The sequence below is a fragment of the Ptychodera flava genome, chromosome 17 (assembly GCF_041260155.1).
Source record: "Ptychodera flava strain L36383 chromosome 17, AS_Pfla_20210202, whole genome shotgun sequence".
Taxonomy (NCBI): domain Eukaryota; kingdom Metazoa; phylum Hemichordata; class Enteropneusta; family Ptychoderidae; genus Ptychodera; species Ptychodera flava.
The window spans coordinates 10,150,891-10,170,734 of NC_091944.1; the positions used below are offsets into that span (position 1 = coordinate 10,150,891).

At 37.3% G+C, this 19,844-nt stretch overlaps 1 protein-coding gene across 1 annotated transcript; it reads left to right on the forward strand.

Annotated features, from left to right (window-relative positions):
- Nucleotides 1-570: 570 nt before the first annotated feature.
- Nucleotides 571-7,263, forward strand: LOC139115371 (uncharacterized). Its single transcript, XM_070677439.1, has 3 exons — nt 571-2,248; nt 2,501-2,655; nt 5,404-7,263. The coding sequence occupies exons 1-3, from the start codon at nt 2,086-2,088 to the stop codon at nt 5,767-5,769; spliced, it is 684 nt and encodes a 227-aa protein (XP_070533540.1). The 5' UTR covers nt 571-2,085; the 3' UTR covers nt 5,770-7,263.
- The last annotated feature ends 12,581 nt before the right edge of the window (nt 7,264-19,844 follow it).

Sequence of the window (19,844 nt, forward strand, 5' to 3'; positions counted from 1 at the left end):
TCTAGCCAAAAAGTAGTTGCCCTGAACTTGTCTATTTTGTCACACTCAACTCCATAACAGCTCTATTGTGATGGGAGGGGCATGGTGACCATGTATCGTCTCTGCTTCGGAAACAAAGCAGAGTAGCTCGTTTGTAATTAAATATGTCTGACTGAAAAGTTCATTTAATGTACAGTTTATTATGTTTGGCATAGCCGTACGATTAGTTACGTCAGGTATAGGTCAGCATTAAAAATGAAAAATTGACAAATGAAACTTTCTGTTCTACACCAAATTTCGATATTCGATTTAGTCCAAGCATATTCTAAGGCGATGGTCTTTGCATCTTTTCAACTATTTCATGGGAACAATCAATAAGTGCAGGATTTCGAGTCAATATGCGTTTAGTTCTCCAATATCATAAAAAAATATAAGGTGGCCGCGTAATGCACGGCGTTACATGTAAAATCCGATGTTGGAAATGCCAACTCTAAAACGGCAATCATGAAAATAATATGAGGGTATTTCAAAATTGCTTCTTCGATTTCGACATTAAAATTCGGTTGGCCTGAAAATGCCACGGATTGTAAAGAATCCGTGACATTATTCGGCCAACCATTTTTTCACAATGAAATCAAAGAATGAAAGTAGAAATATGGGCAAAATTCAATATTTCATCCGTTCGCTTAACCATTTACATTAAAATTGGACCAGATTTCTATCTTGACTTTGTTCTGTTAGTATTCTATTTCTGAATTAAGAATAACACGTTCTTCGAGGTATCATTGTCGGCCAACCTTATTTTTAATCAATACGGCAAATGTGAATTACGAATTAGGTACAATACTGAATTAAGTGTTGATTTTTCCGAGAATGAATAGCGACCTCAACGACTAAACTTCTAGTTGAGCGATGTTGAACAGCAAATCAAAATTAGAAATTAGAAATTGGCTCAGCATGATTTCTACTGACCCATTTTCAATATCACTTCATGGGTCCTTGACCCGATATGGTTTAGGTGTATACGTGACACAAAGTACTTGAAACCCAAGCAATCATAATTTGTAACTTTTTTTATAAAATCCGTACTAAATGTAACCATTTTATCAAAATTTTGCAAACCCCTATAACTTATAAGTTTGGACGGATTTTTTTTCCACACACTTTTTCCATGGGCAGATTTTGTTTTTGTAGATTTTCCCTTCGTTTGTCTCCACCTTGCATAGTAGTACCGAGGATATATGTAAGCTTTAGTTTTACATCTGAGTTTTTTACGTCAAGCATTTTTTCCCCAAAATCTTACATACAATCATAGACCCTTGGGTCTATGATACAACCACCCCAAGATATTAAATGGTCCGCCCCTTAGCCTGTTTGGAAACGCGCGAGGTCGTGGGAATCCTCAGACCGGAAGGTGTGCCATTGAGTCCGTTTTCTCACATTTCTTTACAAAATATTTGCTACAATGTTCGATGATTAGTAATCTGGAATGACAGCTGGAGAAAAATGATGTGATTGGACGAAAAGTTTCCACGGGGATCCTGTCGTATAGGCAACGCCTCTGGTGGGACTCGAGATTGGATCAAAGTTTGTCGTAACACGGATCATTTGAATCGAAACCTCTGTGCGATCGTCATGTCGGTAAAAGTTCGTATCGGGGTGAGGTGTTGCAGCTCCCACTTCCCCTCCACACATCGAGATTAACGTTTTGACCGGGAACACATTTAATGAGAGGACAATGTATCTCGTTTCCGACGAAACAACTGACTCTGGGCGAAAGGTGCATTGGCAAACGGAGGCGGGCCTATTTGAAATTCCTGAATCGGAGCTTGACACAACATATGAAGTTCGGGGGATAATACCGACGAGTGGATCGTCAAGTCCGAGTCGACACAATCTCCCAGCCACGACAGTTACTAGTAACAGTAACAACACTGAAACTGGTACACCACCGGCAAACATGTTTTACCAGCGACCTCAGTCGTCAAGACAAGGAGGGGTACCGCCACCCGGCACCTTGGCTAACATCGGGCAAGCACAAGTTCGCAAAATCGACGTCAAGAGTCCAGTGTAACTAAGGCAGTAACATATCTGCAGTTTGAAGAAATGGTTTTGAAAGACACTGAGGTAATTCCCGTCTCAGTAACAGCAAGTTCCTGCGGAATAAATGTTGTTTGTGAAAAGCTGAAAGGCGAGTTGGGTTTGGATGAAAACCTGAAAATGCTTGACAGGAATTACATCCCACTGAGAGAAACTCAGGCTACACAAAGTAAGTATTGAAAATCGCATTTTTTTTACTCTAGGGTAGCTTTGGAAGACATTATTCCGAGTTATTCCTAGTGAAGTATGCATACTTTTTGCGAAGACTCCTGAAGTTATAAGCGTAGGTAATATTGGACCGATTCACCGTTACGCAGCGTTAGACTGCAAGCAAAATATCTGCGGTATACCCGAGCCCACTTCGTATAGTATATGTGTGTTTATTTGTACAAATTGATTTTTAATTTTTTTTCCGATATAGAGCTATCGTACTGGAGTAGCGCAAGGAAACTTTACGTCATTTCTGTCTCGGACTTCGAGGTTTTGAAACTACAGCGCAGTGGAGGCAACAAAAGAAAGTCCAGCGAGCTAGATGACATAAGAACAGTTTTGGAGTCTGTCAAGAGGCAGTTACACGTAAGTCCTTTAGCGAGATTAATAGCCGACAATGTGCTACACATTTTCTGGCACACTTGTACATTGTACTTTAATACCGAGGGAAAAAATTCGTGACATTATTTGGCCAACCATTTTTTCACACTGAAATCAAAGAATAAATGTAGAAATATGCGTAGGCTAAATGTCAACATTCGCTTTACCATTTACATTAAAATTGGACCAAATTTCATATCTTGAATTTGTTCTCTTTAGCCTAGGATTTTTAGCTCACGTGGGTCACACACGTGAGCTAATGTTTCAGCAATGTCTGTCTGTCTGTCTGTCTGTATACACGATATCTCAAGAACGGCTGAACAGATTTAAGCCAAATTTGGTACACAGGTTCAGATCACAAATGGCAAGAACTGAAAAGGTTTTGGTGGGTGTGGCTTGCATATTAATGAAATTATCAAAGATTTAATTTTTTGATATAATGGTTTCCTATGGAGACATAAATGACAGTGTTGACATATATCAAGAACTACTGCACAAAAGTTCAAGAAACTTCATACTGATGTCAGTCTCATAACATTATGATGATGTTATAAGTGTCCATGTCAATAATCTGCTCATTTGCATATTTAATGAACTTTTGTAATTAGCGATATAACTCGGAAACTACTGCACCAAATTTGATGAAACCTGCTACTAGTAACGATCTTGTAGACATCTGACTGTACTGTGAAGCATTGTGGACTGTAAAGTAAACTAACTGCTCATTTGCATATTTAATGAAGTTCTATAATTAGGGACATAACTCAGAAACTACTGCACCAAATTCGATGAAACCTGCTACTGGTAAAGGTCTTATAGACATCTGACTGTACTGTGAAGCATTGTGCACTGTAAGTTAACTAACTGCTCATTTGCATATTAATGAAGTTTTGTAATTAGAGACATAGCTCAGAAACTGCTGCACCAAATTTGATGAAACCTGCCACTGGTACAGATCTAATAGACATCTGACTGTACTGCGAAGCATTATACAGTGTGAAATCAAATAACTGCTCATTTGCATATTTAATGAAGTTTTGTAATTAGAGACGTAACTCGGAAACTACTGCACCAAATTCAATGAAACCTGCCACTGGTACAGATCTAATAGACATCTGACTTTACTGTGAAGCATTTTACAGTGTACAATTAACTAACTGCTCATTTGCATATTAAAGAAGTTTTGCAATTAGTGACATGACTCGGAAACTACTTTACCGAATGTGATTAAACCTGCTACTGGTATAGAGTTGACAGATATCTCTGTACTGTAATGCATTGAGCATTATCAAATTATACTGCAATAGAAGATGCTGTACTTCATATTTACTTACATTCTCTTGTGTATTACTTATTTTTCAAAACACGTGAGCATATTCAGTTCATATCTTGTATTCTGAATTAAGGAAGTATGCACCTTGAAATCTAAGTTTCCCAGATCGTCTAAAAATTTCAGCTATTGACTGTATATTGCCTAAGGTGGTTGTTCATAAAAAACAATATAGGGTCACCCGGCTATATTTTGAAGAAAAGCGCCCTCTATTAGGCAAGAGTTCTAGTTCAACACATTTTACTCACAATAGTATAAAACCATCCAAAAAAAAAAGAATTTTGTCCGTGATGTGACGTTTTCCCCACTATTTTTAGTTGTCCGAGGGACTTATAGAGTGCCTTCTGTCTGTGCGTGCATGCATGCATGCGTCTTTTCACACAGATATCTCAGACATGGTCTGGGTCAATTTCTTTCAAAGTTTGTACTAGGATAGTACCCTACCCCATACAGATGCACGTCAATTGTTTCAAAATGCGATTAAATTTGGCCATGTTAGAGGAAGTTTTAGTTTCACTCTCCATAGACTTGCATGTATGAGCACCTCTGGACTTTTGGAATAAATTTACTCTTGATCTGAATCTGAAAATAACTGACTTTGACCATATACTTTACCATGTCAGATAGGGTGTACGTTCATGCAGATGTCTCAGACATTCCGTGGTCAGTTTGTTTCTGGGTGTTTATGACAGACACCTGGCTTTTGAGTGTGACATTGAGCAGCCTTTTGTTAATTAATAGCTTATTTGCATATTCAATGAATTTAACAACTCCTGCTGTAAATTCAATTAAACTTGCTGGAGATATTTGTTTGTGTACATGTTAAACTGTATCAAGAAACTTTTCAGATAACGAAATAATCAAGGTACATTTTACCTTAAGAATAACACGAACTTCAGCACAGCAACTTGTCAGCCAACCGTATTTCTAATCAATACAGCAAATGGGAATTGTGAATTGGGTAAATACTGAATGTAGTGTTGGTTTTCCCGAGTAAGAAAGCGACCTCAATGACAAAACTTCTAGTTATCAATGTTAACAGAAAATCGAAATTAGAAATTGGCTCTGTGTGTTATACTGAATTCATTGGTACCCGAAATGGTTAAGGTTAGCGTACTTGGAACTGGCCGTTTGTCTTCATTTTTGCGACTCTTAGACACTCCATATAAAACCTCACATATTTTGATCATGTTTAAAAATACATGTATCGACACATGTAACATTTCGTGATGTATGCCTAGCTATGGAAGTATAGCTTAACAGACATTTTTTCAAATGCTGTAATCAAAATAAAATCTTTGAATGTATCATGTTGGGAAGTAACTTTAGCTGAATTTCTGCTCTGTGTATGGAATAGACGGTTCTTCGTGATCTAATAAAGTAATAAATATTGTATTTTACAGTCTACATCTGGAACACACGCAGGTAGTTCGACATCCGACAATATACTTGGAATATCGTGCATGATTTGTCTTGACAAACCCGATTTCCCTCTGTACTTCTGTCCTGGAACCTGTAACAGGATTATTGGCTGTATGAAGTGCGTGCTGCCATTAGAGTCCTGCCCCCAGTGTAGAGAACCAATTCCAGAGAATCCTCCTCACGTGCGTGGTATAGATCATTTGGCAGATGAGGGAGGATATGATGTGTCCTCCGAAGAGACACTGTCCGCTGCATTGGCCCAAAGGTTTCAGACAGAGTCACACCCACATGTAGTGGAAATAGATGATGATTCTAGTGATGATTTTGTTGAAACCAGAAATCAGTAAACATATGTGAATCTGATAGTGTAAGGGTCCAAGATGGCTTTCATATATGGAGGAATTTTTTATGCTGTGTCAAACCTGGAAATTTATGTTCCGGTGTTAGCTTTGAATTACTGACTGAAAAAAAAACTTTGTCAGTGTTAAGGCGATACTGAAGGATTTAAGGAACTCATGCGTTGCTAAAGATAGAAACCTTCTAAAGGCGCACACATGCAAGTACAAAATCTTACTGTTCCGTTGTTTTCTATGGATTTTATGCTCCTGATATTTTGAAAATTTTCAAAACCTTTCAACTCTCAATTTCAATCAATTCAGTCCATATTTGGTAGAATTATTGAAGTCAATAAGGAGAATATAGATAAGCATGCTTTTGTAAAACTTCATTATCGTTTATGAGATATTGCCATAATACCCTTCAAAATTTCATAAAATTAAACAGCGAATATTCATCATTTCAAATATTGCTCCTGCCTGAACAGACAGCCTAATCCATGCTAGGGGCTATCAGCAGGTATTTCATGTATTAAATTCTGAAGTTTTGGAAAATTCTGTGCAAATTTGTTGGAGCTGATAGGGTTTGAAATACTTTTGTTGTCATTTGCATATTTCTGACGTCACGCGCATAGAACCCGTTCTTTTCATGTGGTGTTGTTTATTTTTTCTGATTAAGAAAAAATCAACGAATCTTTGCATGTTCATTTATTTTGAAAATTATCCTTAGCAAACGTTGTTTAGCAATTTGAATCCTTCGATATCGTCTTAAGTGTTATAGAAGTGATTCACATTTTTTTCAAGTTGTCAATGTTGTGTTACTATTATTATACACTGTTTTCAAGTTCTTGTTGTTGAAGTATTCATGTTGTCATCTTGCCAAGTTTATCTTGGAATTGAGCACATCCTGTATACTACATACCAGTAGTTGCCAGTATTTTCACTGACTTTTCAAAGCCCAATGATTTTATCAGTAGATATGATGAACATAACAGTGAATGGGATTGCCTGGCTAGAATTGATCTTCACAAATAGAAATGTAAATTGGAGAAATATTCAGAGACGTGCAAGTGTTGCAACATAACCTTTGCAATTGTGGACTTTTTTCAAGTTTTGGGGAAGGAAAAATTATGGAGGTTCCAGGAATATGTTGTTGAACAAAAAACTGCTGTGAATGATCAGTGTTAACCATGCAATACTTTCAGAAAAACACAAAGTGGATAAAAAATACTGAGATGAGTAGTGATTACATAATCATTCTTTATCAATGAGCTTGCCACAATTTATTGTTGTCGTCAATCATGCTGACTAAGTTATCAAAAACTGAAACTATGAACATTTCAAAACTAGTGGATAACTTCACTATATACGTGTAGTCTGCAATTATGTCACACGGAATGTATTAAAGAATTGCATTCTTTTGCATAATAGTGAGACACTTACTGTACTTTATATCTCTTCAAAGTTGCATTAAAGATGAGTATATTCTCATTTTCTTGTTAGCGTATGACTTCTTTGCATTAGAGTCTTAATAACAGGCTGATGACAAGGCCCTGGCAACTTCAAATTTAGCAAAGTCACAATCAGTAATGTGTCATCGTGTCTTGTCAAGTAACAAATGCTATTTACGGCTTAGGGCATCACTGATGAAAATGTGATCTAAAATTCTAGATGAACTTTGAAGCCCCTTTAAACTCTATATAGGCTGATGCTAAATTATGAATCTTGTCGACAAGGGCAGGCGTAGAGGACGCCCTCTGGTGGACAAAACGATGTCGCTGAAGTTAATTTCGGGTTTGAGACACTGAAAGTAGATGAACATTCTCAGCGACGCCATTAATTGATTTCATTGTATAATCAAGTACATACGTATAAGTACAAATGATCCTTTAGTCTTCAATGCGTAACCATTAGAGCTCCACTGTCAGTGATGCGGAGGTTATCAGATAGGTGGACTGTCTGTCAACATTCATCGTCTTCTCTGAAACCCCTGGTCAAATTGCTTTGAAATTCAGTATGCAGCTACCTTAGAATGGCCTTAGTACCGTACAAATTGTGGTGAAATATATTTTGGGTGGGGAAAGCTTTTGCTGTTTGTGGTCAAAAATCATTTTGTCTGAAACTCAGATTGCTCTGAAATTTATTATGCAGGTTCTTAAAGTGGCAGTCCCACTTTGTATTAGTTTTAAAACGCATTATTTTAATGCCAAAGGTCGAAATTTGACATTTCTACTACGCCCGGATCGTGCGATATCAATAAAAACGTGTCGAAAAATTTGAATTCTGGTGGCCCACCTATATGCAGTTTCCGAACATCGAACGTTCGGCACAGTGGCCGTTGTCAACGAAGCTAGGGGGTACATGTACATATGCGTTCTTCTCGCGCGTTCGAATCGAACACACAGTGCGCGATAAGAACTCTGCATGGAGCAGGGGGGATGTGCACGAGAGGGCGCTATTGCGTTGATCGAACGCATGTACCGTCAGTCCGTCGCGATACGTCGTAGTGAAAACTTCCGGGTTGTCGTAGGCCAAAGTGAAAATATGTTGTGCAAACTCCAGCATTGCGGTTTCTGCCTAGACTTTCCTTGACTTTGCTCTCCGTCCGAGACTCTTTCCATCAGAAGAGCTCCGTAAATCTTTACTCTTACTCATTTTTTGCTCATTTTTGTACTTTGGCCAACGGCCCGGAGCTCGTGACCACACGGACGCAATGTTGTCATCTTACGTCACGGTCGCCTGATTCGAACTTGGGCGCACGAGACGTAGTATAGTAGAAGTACTTTACGTTGCCGAAATTGCATATTAATTAGGTAACTTTAGACATCAGGGGCGACTAAATAAGGGTGGAGCAATTTGGAGCAATCATTTTAGACGGAAATCTGACAATTTGTCTACAACATACTTCAGTATTGAGACTTGCGGTATTAAAATAAAGTAGAAAACTGCATGTTATCAACATCTCTTCATCGTCGTACAACGTAATCGGCCAATCTGAAAAGGAGGGTTAACATGAAAACAACTCTACAATTTCGTGTTGGTTGTGTCCCAAAGTACTTGCAATTGGAATCTGGAGTGAAATTCAAAATAATTAGAAGAAATTCTGAGAAAAAATCGAGATTTTATTACTCATGAATTATTCATATTATGCAAATTAACCAATATTTTAAGCCAATCACGTCGTGCACATCCCCCCCCCCCCTGGCATGGAGAATGCAGTGTACCCGCTCACGTCACTCACTAGGATAGCGTTAAACACAAAATCGAACCTTCGGGGTATTTCGAGTTAAAATCGGAAACGATCGTATACGCTCGGGAAATAACATATTTTTATTGATATCGAACGATCCGCGCGTAATTGAAACGTCAAATATCCATTTTTGGCATTAAAATAACGCGTCGCAGGATTGGAAGGGGGTTTCTATTTTTCGAAAAAAAATTAAGAACATCTCAGAAATGACATCCCTATGCTTTGAAAGTTCGCATGCAACTTCGTAGGGTTGACCTTAGTCAGGTTTGTTCAAAATGTGGTGAAATTTGCATACTTGTCGTCTGGGGGCATTTTACCTGTTTTATAATAAAACTCAATTCAGTCAAACTGTAATCAAATTGTCCTGAAGTAATAACATTTAAACATCTCCAGACATCTAAAAGTTACTTTACACACGTCAGTTGGGTGCAAATATGTAGCTGGTCATCACAACCTGCATACTATTCCTGTTATCAAGTCACCTCACCATTTCTGCAACTTATGATAGTGGAGTCCATCGGTTGTTTGTTTTCAACATACAATTTCTTCAAAATTTTGACAAAACGATTCTTTTCCAAGATGCACTGGCAATATCAATACAAACTAAATATGCAGCAATGCCTTGCATTTATTTTTAATTGCAAGTAGGTAAATTTATGACTCAAAAGCAGCAAAAATAACTAGACTTCAAAATGCAAAGTTACATTCGGTCACTCGAACAAAAATCTGAATTTGTCTGAGACTGAATTCGAAACCAAAAGTAAATCAGAGCGATTTATTAAGGGGGCGAGTAACCAAGGACGCCGATTTTTGTCAGATTTTCGTTTTTCACATAATTCGGTGGCTTCGATACGTGTCTTGGTAATGGCAATAGCCTTTTCTTCAAAACGTATTTCGAAACAGAAATTATTGAATGAAAAAATATTTTGATCATCAACACACCTCATATGAGTACAATCTGCATTGTTATTGTTGAAAGTGTAATCTAGTCCGGACCAGAATTTAATTATCAACAATAACAACGGTTATTCCACATGTATAGGCTACATTGGCAAGCAGAATACTGGACATTTGAGCATTATCTTTAATTTGGCGTGCGTTTTAACCCCTTGACTACCTATGGCGCCGGATATTTCCGGCGCCATATTGAATTACCATATACCTTGAGTGCCGGAAATATCCGGCACAGTTAAATAGGCGTATTTGCTTCGTTTTTGTCGCTAAAAATCCCGTAATTTCGGCGCCTGCACGCAGCGCAACTAAGATTGATGTATTCCGATCTGGCCTGAATGTGATTGTGCCCCCGTACGTCCAAATATGGCCAAAATCCGGAAGCAAATGTCGTGACCCATGACCTCGACCCTGAAAGGTCAGGCTGATCACTGAAGCGTCGCGCTGATTGTTTACAGTTTTCAGAAGTACGGACGATCGCGAAGATGTTTATGGGTTTTTTTTTTTAATGAAATGAAATGTTTATTTATTGAAAACAAATGATTTATATGTAAATATGTTCTATTAACAGCAATATTCGTGAATGAAACTAGAGGAAATACATTGTTTACTATATATAAGTCAGTAAAATTTTATAGCAGCCATATTATCAATATGACTGGTCACATGACTGGTCATGTGTTTGGTCATGTGATATGTTGTTCCCTAAAATGTATTTTTAAATATTGTGAAATATTTTTGATAAATCATAACCATTTTAGATGCATGTTTCTGCAAGGAAGACTTAAAGCAGGTGTTTACAAATATAAAATGTGTTGATTTTCAAATACAGAATCATGTCAGATGCTGATGTTTATGGTTCATTTACTCTGCCTTTTGTGAGAAAAATCTTAAATAGGTACATCTATAAATAAAGTAAAAGGTAGTTATTATTACATATATGTAAAGACAATGCCATAAAAATTGCAACTGTATTCAAGTTCGCATTATTTTATGGATTCAAACACGTCCTGATGCTTCAAATATTCATATTCTTTGCCAACTCTGGTCACATGACATGACGTGTCATGTGATCAGTCACGTGACCTGGAAATACAAAATTTATGTATGACAAAGTGGAAAATTTCATGCTGATTCAGAAAATATATGGTTTATTGGTACTTACTTAATTTTTACTCTAAGCAGTGTTCATGCAATGACCACACCCCAGATTTTATCAATATTTACATAAGGGGCCTGGTATATAGGAATACATTGGCCTTGGTAGTCAAGGGGTTAATGTCAAGAATGCTATTCTTGTTGTATCGGTGACTTTTCAAGACATCTAGGTCGCGATATGTTACACCCCGAATTAAAATTACAGGGGAGAATTTGAAGTTTTGATCACTTCTGGTGTCTTTTGCAACAATTCCATACAATCTGTCGTAAAATTGACTCCCCTTCCCACCATTCATTCATATAACAGATCGGAAACCCCCCCCCCCCCAAAAGAAAACAAAACACTTCTTTGTTAAAGTCAACACACCCCCCCCCCCGTGAAAAGCGAATGTTCCCTTAGTCCAGTTCATTGTCAAAAAAACTGCTTTGTTAAAGTTAATAGTTTAATTCCCAGCCCTCACCCAAACAACGCCTATTAAACTGGTACTAGACTGAAAGATTCAGTCGTGTGCGGGCGCTCTGCTCATGCTAATCCATTGACGTAAGCCAATTGGGGATTTTATCAGTTGGCCAACATCGCTCGAAATGCAGAAACGACGTCATTTTGTTATGATTTCGCAGGCATTCTTATCGTACTACATGTAAGAATTAGTACTGATTGACTCTAAATCCCATTTGTATATTTAATCACTTTTAAAATAAGGCATGGCGTGTGCAGGAGCTCTGCCCGACGGTTGAATCTTTCAGTCTATATCAAAATATATTGTTAAGGTGGCACTGCATGAAACACGGCGATTTCGGTCAAATTTCACACATTCGGACAAGTTTGGTTGTCTTGCTCTTACACTACAGTAGCAAAGACATCTTGGTCAATAATGTAACTGACTACTATAAACCTCTTTTTTGCATGTAATGTTGACATGTCCACGTGATGTTTGCATTGTTTATTTGTTATGCAAATTTGTGCACCAGTAGGAAAATGTTAAATTTTCGCCCCACTTTTGAATGAATTTAACTTCGCTCAGCGTAGGTCAAATTGCTCGAAAATTTCAAAAGTAATTTTATATGTATCCTACACCAAAATGGTATTTTTGTTTGTCGTTAACACGATCAGAGCAAAATAATCATGCATTTAGTTTCTCTTATCAAGGCCTTTTCCGCGATTTTTGACAAGTCAATCTTTCGAAAGCTGTCAATCAGCAAGGAGAGCAGATATCGCAAAACAAAAATACACTTTTTCCTTCATAAACTCAATTTTAAAATAAAATTTTAATTTTCAATAAGACCGTTCAAGTTTTTGACTTAAATTAAACTGTATGACATAATACCAAAATTTAAGTTTTTTACCCCCAAAACTCACCCACCTCAGTTATTGAATAACATTTTGCCAAGTTATAAAACCTCAGATATTCAGCTTTCTAAAACCCATCTTTATAAGAAATGTTGCTTTGAAAACAAGCGTGCTGGTTGCATGCAGTGCCCCGTGTACCTTAATTTTATCCAATATCATACAGAAATTTTGAAGCCCGGGTTGAATAATTATATCTGTTTATGACGCGTCTTACCACACTTGTCGTTTGCAACCGATTCTCACTTCCTTCGCTTGAGTCGAAATTGAATTATTTCATTTTCAGGATACCTACAAACTTTTAATACCGTGTAATTGGTGGCTAAACACTGAGAAAGTTAGTTTTTTTAACTGGACTGTAGATCGTTTTGATAGAAAGTAGATCCGCACTTACTGCAAATCAAGAAACTGCTTGATAAGTGGTTCTTTTTATGCACATCAAGACGATGAGAAATTTATTCTTCTCATTTAATTATGCAAATCAAGAGGTCTGGTAACTATGCAAATCAAGAAAAACCATCAAATTGAGTCCATGAAATATTATTCCACAAGGAACGGAAGTCTATGATGTTTCGATCTTCTCAAAACTATACCTAAAAATGACATTTCTCCATAATACAATTATTGAAAAATGCAAATATCTAAATAACTGTACTAATAGAACGTGTTCTCTTTGTGAAATAACCCGTGTAGGAATAATCACAGTTCTTGATAAGAGGGACTGTTAAATAACTGAAAGTTCACCAAACCCAACTTTAAAGCTGCAGATAGTGCTCATATGACCACACAACTTTAGCCATGTACTGGAACCATAAGACTAACATGAATAGTTCGAAATGTATATAGTGAATCAAAACTCAAAGCACAAGACTGAAATAAGTTATAATGTATGCGAAGATATGCTAGAATAGCTCACCATGACGAATCGATTGAAATAACTTTGAAACATGTCATAGCCCATCTCTCTTTTGTTTTCCTCTAATGGAAAATGACCAAATGGATCTTTACATATGTAATATGAATTTCGTCCTGTATGAATATGAAGTTTACGCCTGATTGACTAGAATAAACAAATGAAACGACAAAAGGCTTTATTTCCTTCATTACCACCATTTAGGTTTTCAATTTCAGTATTCGATGCGAAAAGATAGTTCTCCTGGTGCTTATTCACCCCTACTCCTATTACAGTGTAATTTGCTTCTGTTCTCTTCACATGGAACATCGATCTATCACAAAGTTGGCCATCGAAGGTGAAATGTACATCTGGGACAGATATTTTGATACTATTAATCAAAAGTTTAAGTCTTTCACTTTCGAGGTGCATATGCGTATCAAAGCATCAGAAAAGATGCATATATCTTGCAAATACAGGTGAGTTGTAACAATCCGTGGCATTTTCAGGCCAACAACTTTTCATATAGAATTCGAAATCACAATTATCCCTACTCGTCCATTCGATGTATATTTGATAAGAATATTAAAACACCTCAACACACAGCGAATCACTGGCCTAGATCAAGGAAAGTGTAATGTTAATGAATGAAACGATTGCCGTTTCAAAGGGTTCACAGTCTCCGTTCACCAAACGTCAAAAATATATTCAAAAGAATGAGCTTGCTGGTGGTGAAGCTGCTCTCGGCGACTGATTTTGTGTTGGTCGTCTTTTAGAGGGTCGTCACCAAAACGGCTCTCCCTGGTTAAACTGCCCCCTGCTCTTTCGTACATAATCACTGCATCGTCGACAGAAGGTATCACATCATCTGTTAAACGTGCAATCCTGTTGTTACCTCTGGCCAAGACATCTGGCACTCGAGAATTGAAACCTGGTATGGGAAAAAATATTACAGTATCAGAGGACATATTATTTCGTTTTTCAGCAACTAATGACGTACTTATATTCTTGACCTAGGACATCCGGGAACTTGCGGTTTGTCACGTCATTTTTGCGTCACGCTGAGGTGAAAACAAATTTTGAAGTGTGGCTTTCTCAATCTTTACATCATCAACATTACGTCGATGATAAACACTAGGGGACGGTCCATTCCACGTTGGGAGGGGTGGTCAGAAACGACAAAAATCAGAGCAGAAAGTTTGGAAAACAAATTCCAGACTTCTCTCTAAAATAAAAAAATATATTCAGAACATACCGGGTAATAAGACTTCTGCAAAATTCAGAAAAAAATTGTAAATCAATTTTCATTTGAAAAAAAATAAAATTTGAAATATTCAGACGTAAAAAAATTCAGAATCCTATCGTGACCATTCTGTCCTTTGTCACTTAATTTCTTGCTCGCCGTCCTGTATTGTAAAATCTCATTTCACCTCATGCAATGCAGGCTTAGCACTACTACATTTGAATTCTTATATGTGTATTACTATGAAGGATGGGACCCCTCCTCACCAAAAGTAGGGGTCCCACTGCAAAATTAGAGTCCGGGAAGCAAAATATGGGGTTAACGCAATCCCTACGCAAATAGTGAGGTGAAAGTGAAGTCATTCCGCGGTCAAGAATATAACGTCATTGTATACGAGTATTTTCGCGGATTAGTACAAATTCGAGCAGTGGGCGAGAATTTCTGCGCTCCGCGAAAATACGAGTATACGATGACGTTAACAGAGAAAAATATCATGGGATTATATGTTTATCACATGAACAGTCTTCTTATGGTATTTTGGAGTTTTGGAGCATTAATCGAGCTTTCTGCAAGGAATTATTACACAGGCAGATCGCATAGAAAACAAGATTCACAAATGCGTTTTGAAATAGAGATTTATTGTTCATTTATCAACAGAATAAAGTAAATATATCTTTCTGTGGCCAGTTTCATATCCTTGTGGTCATACTGATACGTGCGCTACCCGATCGATCACGAGCTGCCGGTGGTTCACGAAGAGCGGCTATAGTTTTATTACTCACGTTACTGTCCATATGTCCTCTACAATGCAACGGTAATTTATAATGTTGTTGCGTCCGGAGTTTCGTCTATATAGAATGCACGATGGTTTAACTTTAGCGCCACGTTTGACTTCCCGAAATTTGTTGGCATGAATTGTTGAAAAATAATAGCAGCAGGGTTTGCCATGGATTGATGTGCGCGTGTGACGTAGACCAGGGATACGGGGTTTTGATCTGTCATGTCACAAAGGTTGAGATCTGTGCACGTGCCCGTTCATGTGATAACGGTTATTGTGAATTTCGTATGTTTTGGGAAATCTAAAGGAGAAATACCTAGAAATTGCAAATCAATTAAGGTTCCAGTATAAGAAATTGACCATTTTTCGACTCTTTTAATTGAACAATTCTTAACAAGCTCATAACCCCACCAAATTGTATATTTTCTGAAAGCCTGGATAGCCTATAGGAGAACATTTTGTTAACCACAGTGTCACCACTGTTTACATAACTATCATGTGATAGGTAATTTGCATAATCTTTCAAGAATCAGTTTTCCTAATGTTTTGTTTCAATTCAATCTATCTGCCTCAAATTTGCACAAATACAAGCTGTTATAACGCTCTTCCAAAGTGTCTCAGATTTTTATACTTTGCTTAGTTTTTTTTTTTGTAGCACACTCCGAAAGGAAAAAGACTATTAGTGTGTAAGTTTTTTGTCATAAACAATCTTTTTAGAAGGTTTAAAAAAATTCTGAGACACACTTTTAACGATCAGTTTTGATATCTTGTACTCACACAAATTTCAGCCACATATCTTAATTAAAGGATTGAAACAAAACATTCGGAAAATAGATTTTTTGAAAGATTATGCAAATAAACTGTCATGTGACAGTTATGCAAACAATGTGTGACTGTGGTAACCAAAATATTCTCCTATGTCTAGGCTTTCAGAAAATGTATAATTTGGTGGTGTGAGAGCTTGTTAACTCCAAGAGAATTGTTCAATTAAAAGGGTAGAATAACGGTCAATTTCTTAAAACGAATCCCAGTTAGTAGAGTTCGCTAAAGTCACAAAGTGCGCGCCCCTGTGAAGCCACTAAAAGCACGGTATATGTCCCTGACTTGGATCGGACTGCAAGGTAATAAATACGTTTTGGATGGGGATGCTTCAGCTCATGGCCAGATCAAAGTGGCCATTACACTTTGGGAGGGGTGGTCAGAAACGGGAAACAAATTTCAGAGCAGAAAGTTTTGGGGAAAAAATCAGACTTCTCTCCAAAATAAAAAAAAATATTCAGAACATAACCAGTAATAAAAACTTCTGCAAGATTCAGAAAAAAGTGTAAATCTATTTTCATTTGAAAAAAATAAAATTTGAAATTTTCAGACGTAAAACTTTAAGAATCCGATCGTGACCACCCCTCCCAATTTCTAATGGTCTGTCCCTTATAATATAGGTAAGGATGTGCGAGAACTACGCGCGTGTGGAATTTTTGCTGTTATCATTTACCTGCTTGTGAATTCAGCAAATAATTCACAAACTTAAGTTAGGTGGCGTACATGGCCAACTTTTCTACGCAATTTGTATGTATTGTCATTGAATGATTTTGACAGCTCTTTGAAGATATTCACTTTACCTTCTAGTGGGTGCCTGTTCCATGCTGGCACAAAGCGTTGCAACCCAACTTGAGCAACATTACAGGCGATGAAAGATACACAAAACTTCTCGGTTTCGTTGTACATGTTGATGAGCATTCGTCGCTGCATGCTTATCAAGGCCGCCTTAATATCATAATTCGTCCGCTGGTTGACTTCTGGCCATGCCCTTTCCGCTCGTAGATTTTCTCGCGAACGGGATTGGACATAGGCTGGACAGTCCCGGAAGTTTCGGTAGTCTCGCAACTTGTTTGAACGAAGTTCATCAAACAGAACTCTCGACCATGATCGATGCGAAGCATGTCCCAAATACCAAACTCAAGTAGTATTTCACGGTAAACTTTGTAAATTACAATCGGGTTTTTGATAGGCATTATCACAGATTTAACGATCTTACGGCTGAAGCCATCAATGAATAAGACGTGAGTAACTCCAAATGCAACAAGTTTTTCGTTTTGGTCTACATGAAGTTTGTGTCCGAAGTACGCTGCATAATACGGCACCGGATTGGTTTGTCTTGCCGTATCGTTTCTTCGTCTTTCGTGAAAATCAGGATGAGACCGTCTCAGGCTGTTTCTAAGGCGAACACGTCCGATCTTTAATCCATTAGCATCTAAATATCCCAGCATTGTTTTGACACCATACGTTGTCCCACTTCTTGAATTGCGTTAGAAACACGTCGATCAAGTTCGGGACCATTTAAACGCTGAATGTTATGTTTAATGCAATACCTCCGCACACTACGCTCAGATAACCCTCTAACATTCGGGTAGAGACTTTGCAGGTGGCAACTGATGTATTTGTGACTCTTGCCGTTATCAAGAAATGACTGGATGTAAGCACTGTCAAGCGATAGCTTTTCTAAATCCATGGCGAGTATCCGCTTTGCTTCTGTGACTTCTAGTTGTCAGCTAACGTATAGAAAAAGGGTGCTCAAACAGGAAATATTGGTGTACTTTCACTGCATGTATTATGTCCCGTGGGAAATGATTCCCCTAACCATACCTATCACTTTTTGTTACTTTTAATCCATTTTGTAACATAACGAGAATCCGCGCTGCGTCTTTCAACAAAATTGTTACATTAATGTCCAGCGGTATTTCTTTGTGTAATTGTGTTGACATTAACCAGGTCATGTCAAGGTCCCACGCAAGTAGTTGAATATAGGAAAATCTAAATAAGTCGGAGCCAATTTCCAATTTCTAATTTCCTGATAACAATGGATGATTAAAGAAGACTTTTATGTTCCACGACGACGTTATGCGTACTCCTATATGCCAACACCTGACTTCTGAAATGACATTTTTAGTCTAATTCGTAACTGCACATTGTCGATTGTCGACAAGAATTAAGGTTGGCCGAATAATGTACCGCGCACAGAGGGTTATTTCTAATTCTCAAGTTCAAGTCAAGAAAGCTTATTGAATATCGAAAAATGGCCCAATTTCAATGCGCGACAACCAGATGAACTAATTGAATGATGGCATTTACCCCATATTCAACATCCTCTCTTTGATTTTCTTATGGAAAAATGGTTGGCCGAATAATGTCACGGATTGTAAAGCCTCGTTTCAAAGTATTGAATTTCGCATTTTGAATTTTGCATTTCGCATTTTGAATTTTGCAGTTTGCATTTTGAATTTTACTTTTTACATTTTGCATTTTGCATTTTGCAGTTTGAATTTCGCATTTTGCATTTTGCATTTTGAATTTCGTATTTTGCATTTTGCATTTTACATTTTGCATTTTTAATTTTGAATTTTGCATTTTGCATTTTGCATTTTGTAGTGCAAAATTCAAAATTCAATACTTCTAAACGAGGACTTACATACTCGATACATACCTAAGGTTTATAGGTGATACTATTGAAATAAAAGCCAAGTAACTTCGACTACTTCCAGCAGTTTTGTTCTGTGTATCAACACAACATTCCCATTCTGCCCCTATAGTATGAAGACATGCCCAGCATAACGATTCTCAACATAGCCTGTTTATGACTAATGGCCATTGTTGTTGTGGAAAAATTAATTGAATTGAGGACTAGAATTTATATCCAACAATCTATGTCATTCATGATGCTTCAGGGAATGAAACAAGAAGTACTTGAGTTGAATGTAACTGTATTGCACAAAGGCGTTTCGTGCTGTAATAGGGTATAAGCATAGTCTATTTCAACTTTTGTGGTCTATAATGAGACCAAAAACAAAAGCCTGTTTATTACTTATGGCCATTGTTCTTGTGGAAAAATTAATTGAATTGAGGACTAGACGTACTTGAGGTGTAAGTAACGGTAAGCAATATTTAAAGCAATAATATTGCTCATTGTACACAGAACAGCTCTGCTGAGGAGACGATTTATGTCATTCATGATGCTTCAGGGAATAAAACAAAACTGCAGTTGTTTCAATGATTGAATGCTGAAAATACAGCCCAAAGTAAGACGTACTTGAGGTGTAAGTAACTGTACTGCACAAAGGCGTTTCGTGCTATAATAGGGTATAAGCATAGTCTATTGTAACCTTTGTGGTCTATACTCAGACCAAAACACAAGAAATAAGATAGTCGACTAGGCACGGCGTGTAAACACCCTCTTCATTACATTTAATAAACCAAATAAAAAAAGATATCGGACTTAACTATTTAATATTCTTTGGTTTTTGGAAAAGAGATACAAATTTAATGTGCTATTAAATTGATTTTAGAACTCTTACCATTATTATTTTTCAAGAACTTTGCTTCATTCATCGTTAGAGTTGACTTTCAATTGTCGACCACTCACCATTTAGCAGAAATTAGAAGAATGCAGGCAGTGTAAATTACTTGCCATAT

What these genes read in the sequence shown, in the direction of transcription:
- LOC139115371 (XM_070677439.1), top strand. Translation starts at nt 2,086, where the DNA reads ATGGTTTTGAAAGACACTGAGGTAATTCCCGTCTCAGTAACAGCAAGT. An exon ending in AGAAACTCAGGCTACACAAA is followed by an intron (nt 2,249 to 2,500) that starts GTAAGTATTGAA and finishes TTTCCGATATAG; the next exon opens with AGCTATCGTACTGGAGTAGC. An exon ending in CTGTCAAGAGGCAGTTACAC is followed by an intron (nt 2,656 to 5,403) that starts GTAAGTCCTTTA and finishes TGTATTTTACAG; the next exon opens with TCTACATCTGGAACACACGC.